Raw genomic sequence first — 18277 nt, forward strand, 5'->3', positions numbered from 1 at the left:
TATCGTGTACTGGAAAACGGGGAAAAAAATTCCAAGTGCGGTGAAATTGTAAAAAAAATGCAATTCCACAATTATGTTTTGTTTGTTTTTCCACGTTCACTAAATGCTAAAACTGGTCATTATGAGTTTGTAGACACTAAACATTTATAGGTTCTTTTTATTTAAGTGGTGAAAAAAAATTCCCCAAAAAATAGCGTAATTTCTGAGACCCGTAGCATCTCCATTTTTCGGGATCTGGGTCCGGGCGAGGTCTTATTTTTTGCCTGACGTTTTTATTGATACCATTTTGGAGTCGATCTGATGTTTTGATCGCCCATAATTGCATTTTATTGCAATGTTGCAGCGACCAAAAAAAACATAATTCTGGTGTTTGGAATTTTTTTCTTGTTACGCCGTTTACCGATCGGATTAATTATTTTTTTGGATTGATAGATCGGGCGATTATGAACGCGGCGATACCAAATGTGTGTGTGGGGTTTATTTTTTATTATTTTATTTTGAATGGGGCAAAAGGGGGGGTGATTTAAACTTTTATAGTTTTAATTTTTTTTTTTTTTTTTAAACTTTTTTTTTTTACACTTTTTGCTTGCTTCTATAGTCTCCATAGGAGACTAGAAGCAGCAACTGTCTGATTGCCTCTGCTACATAGAGGCGATGAGCAGATCCCCCTCTATGTAGCAGAAATGCTCCTTTGCTATTAGCGCTGACCACTAGGTGGCGCTCATAGCAATCTTTTCATGACAACCACTGGGGTCTGCTGCAGACCCTGGGTTGCCATGCCCACCCATCAGTGACCCGCGATCACATGACGGGGTCACTGATGGGCGGGGTAAGTGACACACTTCCGGCGCGGCCCTGTTAAATGCAACTGTCAGAGATTGACAGAGGCATTTAACTGGTTAACAGCCGCGGGTGGATCGCGATTCCACCCGAGGCTGTTGCGGGCACATTTCAGCTGTAAGAATCAGCTGACATGTGCCCGGTTCAGTGCGAGCTCAGCGCCGAAGCCTGTGCTGAACCGGGGGTGATGGCCTGGGGCGTACTAATATGCCCCAGGCCAGTAAGGGGTTAAACGAGGGGTACTAACAATTTTGACCACATGTGTAGCTCTATATTCATCCATACCACAGAGTGTAGCATTAACTAGCCTGAGCTATTACTTGGATACCTATAGCACGTATACAGTAGAAATAAGATTTCATTATCATGTCAGTTAAATTTCTTCTGGATCATAATTATTTCTGCTTTGACAATCAATTTTTTTTTTTTTTTTACAAAGTAAGGGAGTAAGTATGGGCAGCAAATTTTCTCGTCCAATGGGAGGAGCAACACATTTACCATGAGAGCAATATTTATAGCCCAAAAAATCATATGGTACGGTCGATTTATCGACGACATCCTCCTGATGTGGGGAGACACACAGGAGGAGGCGTTGAAATTTGCACAAAATCTCAACAACAATGATTTCAATTTGAGATTCACACTTTGTTTTGAAGCCCCATAAAACACTGTACATGGAAATTTTGGTATCAAATAACTCCGTCTTGGTGTTCTTACAAACAAGCTTTTATAAATGCCTCAAACTTCTGAGTGTGAATCAGACCTGAGCTCTAACGTGATAGAAGATGACAGTCCGGTGAAGACAAGAAACCTATAGACGGCCGGTGGTGATGTAGTCCGTGACTGACTTTGGCCAAATACCTTTATAGAGCCGTAGTAGATGAAGATGTCGTCCTCATCATGAAGTTGTTATTTCTCATGTCACATGTAATCAATATCTCCTGCAGTATTGATAATAGCGATTCCAGTGTTGGTAAATGAGACGAGAATTAGCAATAAGGAAGATGAGTCTATGAGAAAGGTATTCACTTGCAGATTCTGAGGAAGAAACGGCTTGTTGTCTGAGGCCTAAAATATATAGGTTTTATTACTAGATGTAAAGAAGAAAACTAGATACTGTAAAACCTAAATCTCCTCAAATGTTTCCCTTATTTTCTCCAGTAATTGTATTATTACACAGGATTTTTATGACGTTACATCTGCTCAACTTCACATTCAGGTCTCTACAATATCGAATCCTCTCAGTGAAGATCTTCTATATAAGAGAATTTTCCTGAATTACGCATCAAAGATGGATATGGACAGAGACAAGATGGCTGAGAAAATATTGCACCTCACCCTAGAAATCCTCTTCCGGCTTACTGGAGAGGTGAGAGATTCTGATGACGTCACATTACATCATTCTTATCTATGGGAATAACAGATGGACAGAACTGGAGAGGTGAGGACTCTGGAAATGTCTGTAGTGAGATTTATTAATGTCTCTCCATAACCAGGATTACACAGTAGTGAAGAAAACCTCTAGTGAGCGCTGTCAGGACCCTGTGTCTGAGGGATGGGGAAGACCCCTGAGCCCAATCACAGGGCCTCCACCTCACCCCCTGATACATGAGGACAACAATGACCAGAAGATCCTAGATCTCACCTACAAGATGATTGAGCTGCTGACTGGAGAGGTGACACTGCTAGGAATGAGGAATGCTGCAACATTTTATAGTAAAGCTATGAAGGGATCAGGGGGATGACTGTATCATTGTATGTGTCAGGTTCCTATAAGATGTCAGGATGTCGCTGTCTATTTCTCCATGGAGGAGTGGGAGTATTTAGAAGGACACAAAGATCTGTATAAGAAGGTCATGATGGAGGTTCCCCAGCCCCTCACATCACCAGGTAATAGACAGGACTAAATACACACGGCCTATAATTGTCTATATGTAAAAAATGAATTCAGTCCCTGTATGTGCTTCCTCTAGATCTATCCAGTAAGAGGACAACACCAGAGAGATGTCCCCGTCCTCTTCTTCCACAGGACTGTAAACAAGAAGATCCCAATATTCCTCAGGATCATCAGGTAGATGGAGAGAAGGTGTCATGAGATCTCTCCTGTGATGTGTAGACGGTTGTGAAGGTCTTGTGCTCAGTCTTGTTTTATCCACCAGAATTATATGGTTTATACTTATATAATGAGAATGGTGGAGATGGCTGGATTAGAGCTGATCATTAGTGATGAGCGAGTGTATTCGTTACTATTCGCACGGATAGTACGGTATTCGGGTTACTTTTTATATTGCTAGTGTTTGTGTACTCGCCTCGCTATATTCGAATGTCCCGCCCTGCAGTTTTGGCGCCTCCTTTGCAGCCACTAAACATGCTGGGCTTCTTAACCAAACGCAGTAATGCTTCAGACATCTTGGTTGTGGCATTACTGTGATTGACTGGCCACCCAGCTTCATAGGGTCTATTTAAGCCCTGTCGTCGCCATTTTGTGCACATTGCTTCTGGAGCCTGCATTCTATAAGCATAGGGAGAGATTGCTGAGCTGCTAGGGAGAGTGTTTAGGCCTCTTGATAAAACAAAAGCCCTTTTAAGGGCTACCTGCCGTGTATACTAGTTCTGTGTTTAAAGGAGCCGCTCACTAGCTCCATAATACCTTAAAAAAATAGCTCTTTTCAGAGCTGAAGACACACAACAAAGTCAGAGTACAAGGAGGGAGAGATTGTGTGTTGTTCCAGTGTCCATATTAAAACTGCTCTTGTCAGAGGCAAAGCAATATTTTTCCAGCACACACAGAAGTAGCATTTTGTGCTGCCTTTTTTTTTTTTAGCACCGTTCTATTTTCCCTGCTGTTTTAGGGGTCAGAGCCTGCCTTCTGTCCATATTAGTCCACTTAAAGTGTTTTGTGCCGTACACAAAGCAGTAGTCCAAACATTTCCTACTGCCTGCAACAAAGCACGCACCAGCCCATTTTAACACTATTTTTGGGGTGTGAGCCTGCCTTCTGTCCATATTAGTCCGCTTAAAAAATCATTGAGTGCCCTACACAAAGCAGTAGTCCAATCATTTCCTACTGCCTGGTACAAAGCACGCACCAGGCCATTTTAACCACTATTTTGGCTGTGACAGCTAGCTTGACTTGTGCCATCAATATCTGAAATTCTGTCAACAAAACCCAAAATGTCAAAAAAGACTGTTGTTAAGGGACGTGTCAGTGGTGCGCGAGAAGGCACTCAGTCTGTGTCAGGTCAGAAGAAGCTTGATGCATCCACTATATTCCTGGAAAAATTTCCCGGTCTGGAACGTAAACGTGTGTGGAAGCAACAAGAGCGAGAGCAGATTCTGTCTTGGATAGCAGACAAGGCCTCTACGCATTTGTCAAGCAGCAACAAATCTTCCACCACCACACAGTCTACTGTGGATACACAGAAGGCTGGCCCATCCAATCCTGAAGCTGGTTCTCCTTCGTGCAACCATTATCAGTCATAGGAGACATATGACCTGAAGCTTGGCCACTCCAAGGGTCTGTTTGGTACGTATCCTTTGGTTGGCTCTGGACTATCACTGTGCAGCATTGAAGAGGGACAAGAGGAGGTGGCGTGCATTGATGCTTATGTATTTGAGGACCTATGGCCAGAAGAAAGACACTTGGCAGAACATAATTTTTTGTCTCCAGAGGTGGAGGCTGATGATGATGAGACACGTTTGCTATCAGGTCAGCCTACAATGTCACCTGGGAAGGAGGATGAGATGGAAGACGAGGTAGTCAATGATGAGTCCACTGATCCGACCTGGACTGTTGGCATGCATAGCCATGACATCAACACAGAGGAAGATGGATGTGTAACACCAAAACAGGCACCAAGGAGTCGTGGTTTGCCCAGAGTGAGAACTGGGTCAACTGTTCCCAAGAGCACCCCCGCTGTGCGCCAAGTAAGGGGAAGGGAGCGTTCAGCTGCTGTGTGGAATTTATTTTTTTTCAGAAAGTCCTTCAGAGAAAAACATTGTAGTCTGTAGCATCTGCCATACCAAGTTGAGCAGAAGCCAGGGCAAAGGCAACCTACATGCTCACCATCCAAGGCTCAAGTTCGATGCTTGCAAACCTATTCAGGAGACATAAATACAAAACAAAAGACATCAGCCCACCACCTGGATATAGGAGTACTACCGGACTAAGGCACCCAGAAGGAAAACCCCTCCAGAGACAGGCTTTCATACTCCAGAGAACGTGCCTTCACCAGGTCACCTAGGATGTTACTACAAACTTCATCTGCACTTAGGATTTTGCTCTGCATCGAAACTAAAACTCGTGCATTCCACGTGAAATACCTGACCACTACACTTAGTATGAATAAAGTGGTTCGGTCCCTTCTCCCAAGGTCTCCGAACGCTCCATAGGCCCACCCGGCATAGGATAGAGTAGCCAGCCATGGCCAACCAATGGAAGCTCCCACCCTGTTGTACACCTCTGTATTAAAGGGACAATGAAGAAGGAAGTGTTCCATGCTTTCCAGCATGTTAGCGCAAGCCTCACGGGGAGCAAATCCTGTCCTCGGAGCTCCTGTACTTCAAATTGCCCCTTACACACAGCTTACCTTGGAAGCAGCGCCAAGTCAAGTCCCAGTACTTCTTGGGGATCCTGCTAGAATTTAACAAACTCACCCCAACCTCCAGATCCCGCCGTGGGCAGTCCTTGAGGACCAATGGACTCTGAAAATGAGAAAGCAAGACCCTCCTATCGAGGAGTTTCCTCGGGAGGGACCTCACCTCCCACATTCCCAGATCCCACCGGTGGATCATTTTCAGAACCGGGGTAACATAAGCAGGGAGATGCCCATACAGTGTGCGAAGATCTTTCAATCTTCCCCCTGAAGATTGATGGCTGAAACCATCCCTTGCAGGATAATACCCATTGAGGAGCCCTCTCCTTCCAGAGGTTTGCCACGTTAACTTTCAAGAAGGTGTTCACTAGGAACACGACGGGGTTCACCATATCCAACCACCCTAGGCTCCTCATGTGGTAATTGACCTCCGGCTTGACTAGGTTCAGTCTATTCCCCCATAACATCTGGAAGAACAGACTGTAGACCCGTGTCCAGAGAGGCTTTGGCAAGACACAGACGCTGCCCAGGTAGATTAGCAAGGGGAGCAGGAAAGCTTTGCACAGGCCAACCCTTTCCCTCAGACTCAAAGACCAACCCTTCCATTGGTCCACTCTTTGGGCGACACCTTTGATTCTGCCTTCCCAGTTTTTCATGGGGTAATCACCCTGGCCGAATTCAGTGCCCAGGACTTTGGCGTGTTCTTGGGGTTCGGGGAGGGTGTCTGGAAGATCAAACCCGGGATCTCCGCCTCCCAGCCAGAGACTTTCACACTTATCCTGGTTGACCTTGGACCCCGATGCCTCCGAGTAGCGCTCCTCTTCTGACATCACCACCATTGCCTCCTCTTGCGAATAAATAAAGACGGTGACATCATCCACGTAGGCAGGCCACTACCCTCAGGATAGCCTCCGGCGCCACCCTGCCCATCCGCACCCCTGCCAACGATCCACAATCGATCCTTCTGAGGAAGGGATCAATTGCAAAGGCATAAAGCAAAGGGCTAAGAAGACAGCCATGTCGGACACCAGATCCTACTCTGAAAGGTTGTCCAATCCACCTATTTGTTTCCATTGACTTGACTTGACTTGTTGCAACAGCTCTCCAAGGTGTGATCACACCTTTTTAGATCCAGACTAACGAGCAGATCTAATTTGATGCAGGTGTTAGTTTTGGAAATGAAAATTTACAGGGTGATTCCATTTTTTCTTCCTCAGAATTGAGTGATTCCCTCTGCTTGGTCTGAAAAAAATTACTCTTACTGGGTACCACATTTTTCATCTTGATTTCCTTTAGTATTTCTTAAAGCCCTAAATTTGCCATTTGAAATGACTTTAGTTTTGTGCCATGTCTGTGATCTGCTTTTTTTCAACAACATTAAACAACTGAATGAACATCCTCTGAGCCCAGTGGTTCCATAATTTTTGCCAGGGGTTGTACAATGGAATCGTTTAAGAGGGCCGTTGTAGATCAGTTGCTGAAAACATCGCCCTCAGATAATGCTGGTGGCAGAGGTACCAGCTCTTTTCAACACCAAGGGATAATGGGGAGAGACACGAACACCAGCTCCAACGGAGGTGGGGGGAAAATGTGCCCAAATTGGGCAATTTTCAATAAACCAGCAAAACAGCAAGGGCTATCTGTGCCTTTAAAAATGCCCAGGAGGGATAAGTTGCAGAACATGGTCAAGGGTTACTTTAAGTGACCATACGTGTGTCCTTTCTGACACTTCAGTTCCCTTTAATTATTGGGTGTCTAAGCTGAACACTTGGCCCGACCTCTCTTTATATGCCTTGGAGGTGCTGGCCTGCCTGACTGCTAGTGTGGTGTCAGAGCGTGTTTTCATTTGCGCTGGGGCAATCATCACTGATAGGCGCACACGCCTCTCCACGGAAAATACAGAGAGACTTACTCTGATTAAATTCAACAAGGACTGGATATATCCACAGTTCGCAATCCCTCTAGATGAAAGCAAGCCAACCTAAATTCACCAAAAATGCAGATTCATGCTACTGCTGTTAAAGTCACCCCCTTCCATTAAAACAAGATTCCTTCCTGTGTCAACCATGACTCAGCCCATATGGCTAATCTTTTCAAACCCTATGCACATTGTACAGTGGACAAACCAGGACAGTATTCCTACTCCAGCCTAACTACTATTTGTGATTGGAGACCCTTGGGATGGTGGCTTCCTGTGTCAACCATGACTCAGCCCATTGGGCTAATTTTTACAAACCCTATGCACATTGTGCAGTGGACAAATCTGTAATGTACAGTGGTCCTACCAAACTTTTATCGTTGGAGGCCCTTGTCACAGGTTGTGCCACATTTTGACTGAGATAGGGGATACATATTCAATAGAAATTTACACTGACTGTTGATGACCGACTGATGGCCCTCTGAAAATTTGAATTGAGGGCCACAACTACTACAGTACTCCATCGTAGATAATGTTTGACACGGGAGGCCCTTGTCAAGGAATCTCCCTGCACTTATGACACAGCCCCCAGGAGTAATTTTTGGAAGTACGATGCACATTCTGCACTGGACCAAGTAGTACAATATCAAGAAGTCTTCTCTTCCTATATAATCTGGGGAATATTGACAATCAAAACCTCGGAGCCATTTGAAGAAGCTTCACCAACCCATCCTGGAGGGGAGCACCATAAATCCTTTGACCATTGACTTGCACAAGTGATATATTTGAGCTCATCATCCAGTTGACTAGTGCAGCTTTATTTTTCCGGTTCACTGAGTTCAGCCATACCTGTGCAGCTTTGTTTTTCCGGTTCACTGAGTTCAGCCATACCTGAGGATTGGAGGCCGTACTCACTGCTACCTTCTAGTACTCCATGTCTCTTGGCTTTTTTCTCTGTAGTCTCTGCCCCTAAATGAGTTAAATAATACAGTGAGGGCCCTACAATATGAGTAAGTGAGGGCACTCTCAGATGTACACGAGGGACCTCCAAAATCTCTAGAGGAGGGCACTTCAAAATGTATGTTACAGGGCCACACGAGGGCTCTCACAAAACTCAGCTTTCCTTGCCTACTGCAAGACCTCTGAACATTTTAATTTAGGGTCGCCGTATCACATGGTGGTGGAGGAGGAGGGTCAAGCCCAACGCTGCAATGGCCACATTGTAAACTGCTATTGAATATGTATTCCACTATCTGAGTGTCAATGATGGAGGGATCGCCCAAATGTCTAAGGAACAGCTGTCCCTCCAAAACGCATGTTACAGAGCCACCTGAGGCCTCTCAAAGGATCAACATACCTACTAGTACGTTCTAGATGCAAAATCAAACCCAAAAACATTATTGCTGGAGGCACGCCAGTGCCCATAGAAATCCACAAGCACACACGTGTCAAACCAGCAACATAGCTCCAGAACACATGGACAACAAAAGACAGGAATGGAGCTTTACAAAATGCAAATAGAAAAGAAATTTTATTATTTGTATAAATACATTAAAAGATACATATAGGATCCATAAGAGGGAATATGAATCATGATGTGTGCAAAAGGAGCAGAAAACCCCCCCAAAACAACAGGCCTCAGGTAGGCATCATAAAATGCAAGATATGATGTACAGCAAGTAGTAGACACTAAGCACACCCAACCACTCAAGACATGAACAGGGGAGCAAAGAATATTGCTACAGTACCCCATAATCTATACAAAATCTAGAAGCAATAGTGGGCAAAAGGCAATACAAGTGGATACACATAAGGCTGAATAATGAAACATCAAAAAAGTAGTCAAGGCACTAACCCAAGGGCTGAAAGTTCCCCGAATGGGGAAAGGGAGAGTACAAAAAGTGCAAAAAACACCTACCCAACGCGCGTTTCGCGTGGACAATGCGTTGCTTTCTCAAGGCTAAAATGGATATTGTTTGGTTTCTCTGGTTTATTTATATACAAGTGATTGTGCAGGAAAAACTGTTTCTTAACCTTTTTGGCCTGATAAATGCAATTTAGGTTAGGTTTGGTAGTTGTTCTTGTGTGTCTGTAAAAGTGGCGTAATACTGCGACAAACTTATTCCCAGAAACCATATGTGAGTCAGAAATGCATGCAGGCTCATTCTCCAGTCTCTTCCCATTCTGTTTCATCACTTTCCCATCCATTTGAGCCTTTTCCTCAGGCCCCCAGACCTCTTTTTAGGGTCCAGCAGAAAGTAACTCGCATTTCCCATTGACTTACATTGTACTCGCTATTCGGAACGAATACGCGAATATTACAAAGTACTCTTTACGAGTATAGCGATTACGAATATTACGGTACTCGCTCATCACTACTGATCATAGATGTGACTTCTCCATTTGTCTGTGACTTGTACAATATTTCTTTCAGGGTGAAGATCTGACCCATATTAATACTACAGAGACATATGTGAGGGGTGATGAGCGGTGTAAAGAGGAGATTCCTAAAGATAACCGTCCAGGTGAGTAGTAACCACTAAATGCAGAGAAGTCACAGATTCTTCTCAGTCACAGGCTGTGGCTGGTTTACCGGTCAAGTAGTCCAGCTGTATCACGATCGTGTGATCACCATTTTGCATCTAGACCAAAACATTGTCCTCCACCAAAAACTGTTCAAATGACTTTGGACATTGAAACTCCTCAAATGACTTTGGACATTGAAACTCCTTTTCTATAGAACTTACAACCTGGAAGATCCAACTACCAACTGAAATTAGAAGATCCTGACTCTTACCTGTCCAGATCTGTAAACTACCAATCCAAATGACAGCACATGTAGAAAGTGCTGACAAGTTAGAAAATCACTTGAAGAAAAATATTATGATGGATCTGTAAGAGAAAGCGGAGGGTAATGATGGTGCTGGCTTCCTAGATCCCTGATATCTTATTAGATGAATCTACCTTCTCTCCCTTCTGTGCTACTGAATGTGCTCATATGATTCCTACAAGACCAGGTCCAGTCTTTATGACCAAAACTCGCTTTTATGATCGGCAACATTAAACGTGCAGTGAGGGCCTAGTGTGAATATCTGTATAATAACAACGGAGTTTCCCTTTACCCTGACTTTTCAATTTCTTTTTAAACCAAATAACTTCAAATAGATAAAGTATACAAAAAACATTACACCTGTGCCATGATATATCTCTAAGCTGTGAGTGGCTGATGGCTGTAATATACATTTATTCACGGCTGCAGGAGATATGTTGGCATGACTCAAGCCCTGGTTTCATGGATTCACTCCATGTCATATATTATCGATCGTAAAGAATTTAGATACAATTTATCCTGAAATGGGGGCACTAATACTTTCTCTACTCTTCTGGTCAGGACTCATAGTAGCTCCAACGGTCTACCATAAATAAGTGCAACTCTGGTTTAGTGTTGGAGTTCTCCCCTTCCCCCCCCCTCCCCAAACATACATTCTTGTTGAGGATATAACGTGTTTTTCTATTGTCTTTTTTTTTTTACAGGTTAATTCTGTATGATAGTTTGATTGTGGTGGGATCGGCCTGCCTCACTTAACTCTGTAATTCCCTGGTACTCTTTCAAAAAAGGTCTCCATTGTCTCTTCCAAATGCCCGAGTTCTAAATTTAAGACATCTCAGCTCTGCACTATTATAAAATGTTCTTATTAAATGTATATTTCTTCTTGAGACTTGTTTGACAGAAAATATTGGCCCTTACTATAGTTTAAATTGCCAGGAGCTACCAAGAAGCATACTCTAATTAGCCCAGAGAGGTTTCACCACTAGTTACTCTCTCTCTCTTTTGTTTTTTGATCTTTTCATTAGATGTGTTATTGTGTATAGTCAAAGTTTTGCCCATCACCCTTTAACCCCTCTACATGGATCTGTACGTACACAAAGACCCCTAGGATTGGACTTAGTGTTGCCTGCTGTTCTGTGGTGTGAGATGACAAGAAGAATAGTCAGGTTGCCGGATCAGAGCCAGGAGGGCAGAGAAAATACAAAATCAGAAGACACAATAGTAGTCAGTAAACTGGCTGGGATCACAAGAAGAAACTAAGAAGAAAATACACAACACGATAGCTGAACACAGAAGACTTAACCAGCGGAGAACAAGGCTATATCGGGCAGCTTCCGGCATTATGCATGAGCTTTAGTAGGGTGTGGTGCTTTCCATTTGAGTTAAGTAGGGAGTATATTTCATTTTAGAAGAGTGGATATTTCTGGATTGGTTTATGGAAGCCATGTTGCTTTTCAAGAGTTTTTGAGCCACTAATGATGTGGAAACCTCTGTTTTTCCATTGACAGACGATGGACCTGAGTGGAGGCTTGTTTTTTTGTGATATGAGTAGAAATTTTTATTGGTATAATTTTCACATATTTCATATTTGGGAGGCAGAATGAACAAACAGTTGAACACCAAACTCTAATGGTTCATGCTATGAGGTTTTCTATTAGACTGTCAACTGTCATTGTCTTGGTGAATAATTTAATATTTTTACATAACTTGCCATTTGTACCAACAGTTTAAGTAGAAATGTTCAAAAATATAAATTTCAAGAATATTTTATTCAAATATATTTTTTTTTACTTAGCAGATGACTGTACAAGGAGATCAGAGGGACAGCTGACATCTTCAATTTTCAAAACAGATGAGCTGGAGATCTCACAGGATACAATTGAAGGGAATGCTATTACTCCAAATATACCATCATCCCTTTACAGCAAAGATGTGTCATCTGATCCTTTGAAACAGGTCCTATCTTCTGATTCATTACCAACTACTAAGGAAAATCAAAGTCACAAAATAAGCATTAAAAAACTAACTGCTCCCAAAGCTAAGAAGCGATTTTCACGGTCTGAATATGGAAATAGTTTTCCCCTCAAAAAGTTTTTTCTTAAACATCAAAAAATTCACACAGCAAAGAATAGATTTTCTTGTTTCAAGTGTATGAAATGTTTTAACAAGAAAGCAAGTCTTCTTAGTCACCAAAGAACTCACACAGGAGAGAAGCCTTTTTCATGTTCAGAATGTGGGAAATGTTTTACACTGAAACCAAATTTTGTTACTCACCAGAGAACTCACACAGGAGAGAAGCCTTTTTCATGTTCAGAATGTGGGAAATATTTTACAGAGAAATCAAGCCTTATCAAACATCAGAGAATTCACACAGGGGAGAAGCCTTTTTCATGTTCAGAATGTGGGAAATATTTTACAGAGAAATCAAGTCTTATCAAACATCAGAGAATTCACACAGGGGAGAAGCCATTTTCATGTTCAGAATGTGGGAAATGTTTTAACCAGAAATCAGATCTTGTTACACATCAGAGAAATCACACAGGGGAGAAGCCTTTTTCATGTTCAGAATGTGGGAAATGTTTTTTCCGGAAAGCACATCTTGATAGACATCAGAGAATTCACACAGGGGAGAAGGCTTTTTCCTGTTCAGAATGTGGGAAATGTTTTTTCCAGAAAGCGAATCTTGATAGACATCAGAGAACTCACACAGGGGAGAAGGCTTTTTCATGTTCAGAATGTGGGAAATGTTTTAACCAGAAATCAGATCTTGTTACACATCGGAGAACTCACACAGGGGAGAAGCCTTTTTCCTGTTCAGAATGTGGGAAATGTTTTAACCAGAAATCAGAACTTGTTACACATCAGAGAACTCACACAGGGGAGAAGCCTTTTTCATGTTCAGAATGTGGGAAATGTTTTTTCCAGAAACCGCATCTTGATAGACATCAGAGAATTCACACTGGGGAGAAGGCTTTTTCCTGTTCAGAATGTGGGAAATGTTTTTTCCAGAAAGCGCATCTTGATAGACATCAGAAAACTCACACAGGGTAGAAGGCTTTTTCATGTTCTGAATGTGGGAAATGTTTTAACCAGAAATCAGATCTTGTTACACATCAGAGAACTCACACAGGGGAGAAGCCTTTTTCCTGTTCAGAATGTGGGAAATATTTTACAGTGAAATCAAATCTTGTTAAGCACCAGAGAACTCACACAGGAGAGAAGCCTTTTTCATGTTCAGAATGTGGGAAATGTTTTAACCCGAAATCAGATCTTGTTACACATCAGAGAATTTACACAGGGGAGAAGGCTTTTTCATGTTCAGAATGTGGGAAATGATTTTTCTAGAAAGCGCATTTTGTTACACATCACAGAACTCACACCGGGAAGATGCCTTTTTCATGTTCAGAATATGGGAAATGTTTTAACAACAAATCGGCTCTTGCTAGACATCAGATAATTCACACAGGAGAAAAGGCTTTTTCATGTACAGAATGTGAGAAATGTTTTAACCAGAAATCAAATCTTCTTAGTCACCAGAGAACTCACACAGGGGAAAAGCCTTTTTCCTGTTCAGAATGTGGGAAATGTTTTAACCGGAAAGCGCATCTTGATGGACATCAGAGAAGTCACAGAGGGGAGAAGCCTTTTTTTATATCCTTAATGTGGAAAATGTTTTACTTGAAAAGACACACTTTTAGCCAGAAAAAATCTTGCTAATAAATGAGTGCGTCCTATAGACTGGAGGTAGCTTCCTGTGACCGAGAACAATGAGACGGTGTCCTTCCTGATCAGTGAGAGAACTGCTCTCTCCTCCAGCCCCACACTTATCTGACTGGTGCATAGGAGAGGAAGGTACCAGGACCTGTACAGAGGCTGCACGTCCTGACTGAGCAGCTGAAGAACCTAGCTCAATGACCTTTCAGATTATGTAACACTGTTTTACATATTTTTAAAAGTTGTCAGGTTCCGCTATGAACTGAGCCATTTCTTAATGAGTTTGACCTCCTGAATTCAAATTGAACAATTGAGTTTTCCTTTTACTGCTACATATAATTAATGATAAAAGTTTCAGTACTTTGAAACATTATTATTCTTGTAAATATAGAGATGCAGAATATTTTGTTATGCCACTTTTCTGATATTTATTTAGAGAAAACTTAGAAAAATTCAAATAACTAAAACCTGTCTAAACCTTATTGCGAATTTTGAACAGTTACAGAAATTGCACTACAAAATTAGTCCTCATTCAGTGACAACTGTTTTTTGCTTGTTTCTTGTACTCCTGTATTGGATCATCTATTAAAATTATGTAATCTGCAAGCATTGATGGATTTCATCTTCCTTGATATCTTTTCTACATAGTTGCAATATCTTGGTTACATTTCTCACCATCCTCGTCTCTCACTACTCCACAGTTTGGAAGAAGAAAAGTCTAGAATATAAGAAATTAATCATTAAGGACATGTTACAGCCAAGATCCTTATATGTTTTGAGGAGAAATAACACCAACTCTTCATAGTTTCTGTATCTGCCCTTGAGTTTCCCAAAACGTTAGTTACCACAAATGCAAATCTAGACCATACAGCCTTTTCCTTGCCCTGCAACAACTGAAGAAACTCCTCATCTTGAAAAAACTTACAAATCTGAAGTCCAATAAAGACTCCTTTTATATTTGCTTCACTTAACCTTGGAAAGTTATCAATCAGATGCATGAATGCTTTTACATTTTTATCCATAGCCTTTTCAAAGTTCTTCATTAGGCCCACCTTAATAAGATTTTGTTACCACCATTGCCTAGGTGGGTCCTCAATTTCTGGATGCAGGACAGTTTACTCCCTTTCTGAAGTGAATGTCAGAGAGGCCAGTCCCTTTTTTTTGTAGCAATATTCTCTTGCATGACTATCCCACTTACACGGAAAGCAGCAGTACTTTCATGCAACAACCCTGATGACATATGTGGACAAGCAGATGTAGGAGCTTGTAAAGATCTGAGTTTGTTGGTTGTAAGTAATCACCTTGACATGTTAACGATGCAACAATATTTTATGGATCACAGCCACGGTAACAAAGCAATTCCAAGTAAATTGCCAAAATACCGTTCTCTCAGTCCTCAAATTCCCAATCTGGGTTCAGTAGTTCCACTGCCTTTGTATAAGGCCATACTCGCTGTCTCCCAACTTTTGGTTGGCCCACAGATTTCGTATCTCCAGCCACTATAGTCTGTAGCCACAGTTCATGATCCTCTAGACGGCAGATAAAACTATGAAAGCACGTGTATCTCGTAGCAGCAGTCCTTGTAAGAAAGTGTAAATCCAAACGACATAATCCATAATGGTAACATGTTTATCCATTCATCCTTCCAAGTCCACGGTCTCCATCCTCTTCCTTTCAATTCTTCCACACAACTCTCCCTAAAAAATGTCCTTTCTTCCACTGGGCTCAGTCCCCTCCCAGGTCAGAAGTGATCACACCCTCCCCCTTAAACATTCACTGTTAGCTAAAAACAATGAAGAATAGTCTAGAAGCCTTCATCTGAGACTGCATGTAAGACCCCCTGTGATGACTACTCCACTTTGTCTCAATCTACACTCACCTAATCAGATTATTGTGTTGAGACAATGGACTCCTGAGATAAAGATGAGATTAGTGGAATGCTGGACATTTTACAAGTGAATCTAGTGCACATACTGACAAGTCAGCAGAACTATATAAAATATAACAAGAAAATCACTAATACACAATAATAATATTAACAAAAATGGTGGTTCATTGCTGGAAAAGTATTTTAGTCTTTAGAAAGTGGGCAGCTCCTCACAGACAGAGCTCCTGATGAGCATCTAGCTATTTATCCTATATAAGACCTGACGACCATCCTGAAAATCGTCATACATCTACCAGTTAACTTTCTGAGTGTGGAGGTACTTTGCTACAGGGGAAAAAAATGACCAGGAAAAGCCACATAAAGACTGTGGGACAAGCAGGCTCTCCGCTCAAAGATGACACCACGGTTGTCACGCTGGAGACAGATTGAGCAGGGGAGACGAGGCAGAGGGAAGTGGTGGCCAGGCTGTAGCAATTTTCCTGAACAGAAACACAGGTCTCATCAGGTGACAGTGGCCTTCTTATAGCAGCTACCCCACACCTGTGCACGGGCTCCAAGTAGAGGAGTTGGGTGTGCAGGAGATGGGAGAGGCAGCCACATTGAAGGGGATGAAAAGACCACAAAATTGCATGTGGTCTTTTCATCCCCGATGGCCTAATCTGCACCAATGGGACATACATGTACCTGAGGAACCTACTTTAAAAGACATTTTCATTGCAGTGGTACATTGTAAATTCTCTCCATCTGCTTTCAATGTACATTTTGGTGGTCTTAAAGATGAGATAGCAGGTATACGACACAAACTGCAGAAAATAGAGCAGGGGCAGTGGAAGGCAGATTCAGCGCCATTGAGGACCAGATAGCCAATGCAAGCAAGGAGAACAGGCTTGCAGAATAGCAAATATCAGCACAGCTGGCAGAAACAGATGATCTTGAAAATAGGTCAAGGCTCAATGATATACCACTTATTGGTGTACCTGAAAATATAGAAGGCTCCTTTCCTACTGAATTCTTTGAAAACTGGCTGAAATTAATAATCAGGCTTGAAACCTTAATCCTCCTATAAGCTGTAGAACGAGCTCATAGGGTGCTCATCTTCCTCCTGGGCTTCCACAAAGACCTGTGCTGGCTAAAGTTTTACACTACCTGGACAGAGATATTATCCTGCAACAGGCAAGGGATCACCCAGATGTAACAATCAATGGGTCCAAAATCTAGATCTTTCCAGATTATTCTATAGAAGTGCAGAAACAAAGAGACAGATTAATTGATATAAAAAAACATCTGAGAGATCTGCACGTTCCATATTCAATTATTATATTTAATAAACTTTTCTGAATTGACGTCTTCAATAAACCATCCGCACAGGAATTATCCACAAATTTCTCCACATCCTGATATTCATCGGTTTTTGACAAACCCATGGATCTGCAGCAGCTGAACATCAAACTTAAAACGCCAAAGAAAAGAATACGGATCAGGTTAGCACAATCTGATACAAATACTCTTAAATGTTTGTTGGGTAAGACCCTATTTGCGCTACTTTCTCCCTAGTGTTTTATCTTGGATACAGCAGCAGTACATTGGAACCGGCTCCCGGTCTGGCAATTGTCAAAGGAGATCCCGGCTGCAGAGGGAATTGTCTATATATCTACATCATGGAATACTTTTACAATCGACTATCATCAAGGGAACGGCTCATGTTACAAACTATTAGACAAACAGAAGGATCCATTATGGACATGAACAGTTCTACAAACATTTCCTAATGAAAATACGTTTACGCTTGAATGGGACTCTAATTTAAATAATTGTATGCACATTATGTTAATGTTGCGGGTCCGGGTGGTGGAACCTCTGTGCAAGGAGGGACCAGAGGGGCGTGACTAAGTACCTACTCTGCCTGACCAAGGTTGCACGGCGGCTCAATCGACTCCTGTGAACCAGGGAGGGAACAAGCTGGGGGGGCCAGGTGCCACTCTGGGACCGACCTTGTATGAGAGCAGGTGACTCCCACGGGTCAGATGGCAGGAACTGACTGGTACAGCAGATGAGCACGGCAGGAAGGCTGACGGGTGGTACGGGTGGACAACCTAGCGGGCACGACAGGTAACAGGCAAGTGCTTCCAGGTAAGCAGGCTGGTGGGCACGACAGGGAACTGCCAGGTGCTTCCAGGTAGGCAGGCAGGCGGGCACAACAGGTAACTAGCGGGCAGACTGGCGAGCAGGACAGACAGGCTAGCAGGACAGGTGGGCAGGACTGACAGGTGGGCAAGATTGACAGGCAGCGGGACCTGAGGGCTGAAGCAAGTGTTAGCATACGGAGCAACCATTGCACAGGCACCTCCATTTTGGAGGAGGTGCCTTATATATGGGAAGTCCTCCGGCCATTGGCCGGGGACTCTTTAGGACGGCCGCATGCGCCATCCTAAAGAGTCCCCGGCCAATGCACCGTGCCCAGGAAGCTGCGTGCACCAGCAGCAGCAGGGAGA

At 42.7% G+C, this 18277-nt stretch overlaps 2 protein-coding genes across 2 annotated transcripts in view; one reads left to right on the top strand and one right to left on the bottom strand.

The window, feature by feature from the left end:
- Positions 1-18277, bottom strand: part of LOC141178593 (uncharacterized) — a 328452-nt gene that overhangs the window by 108132 nt on the left and 202043 nt on the right. The gene's annotated exons all lie outside the window — the stretch shown is intronic.
- On the top strand, positions 2197-13234 carry LOC141178600 (uncharacterized). The gene is made up of 5 exons (XM_073660485.1): positions 2197-2516; positions 2607-2730; positions 2814-2911; positions 9788-9878; positions 11979-13234. The coding sequence occupies exons 1-5, from the start codon at positions 2319-2321 to the stop codon at positions 13232-13234; spliced, it is 1767 nt and encodes a 588-aa protein (XP_073516586.1). The 5' UTR covers positions 2197-2318.

The sequence above is a fragment of the Phyllobates terribilis genome, unplaced genomic scaffold (assembly GCF_046119375.1).
Source record: "Phyllobates terribilis strain yellow unplaced genomic scaffold, ASM4611937v1 Scaffold_29__1_contigs__length_15306474, whole genome shotgun sequence".
Lineage (NCBI taxonomy): Eukaryota > Metazoa > Chordata > Amphibia > Anura > Dendrobatidae > Phyllobates > Phyllobates terribilis.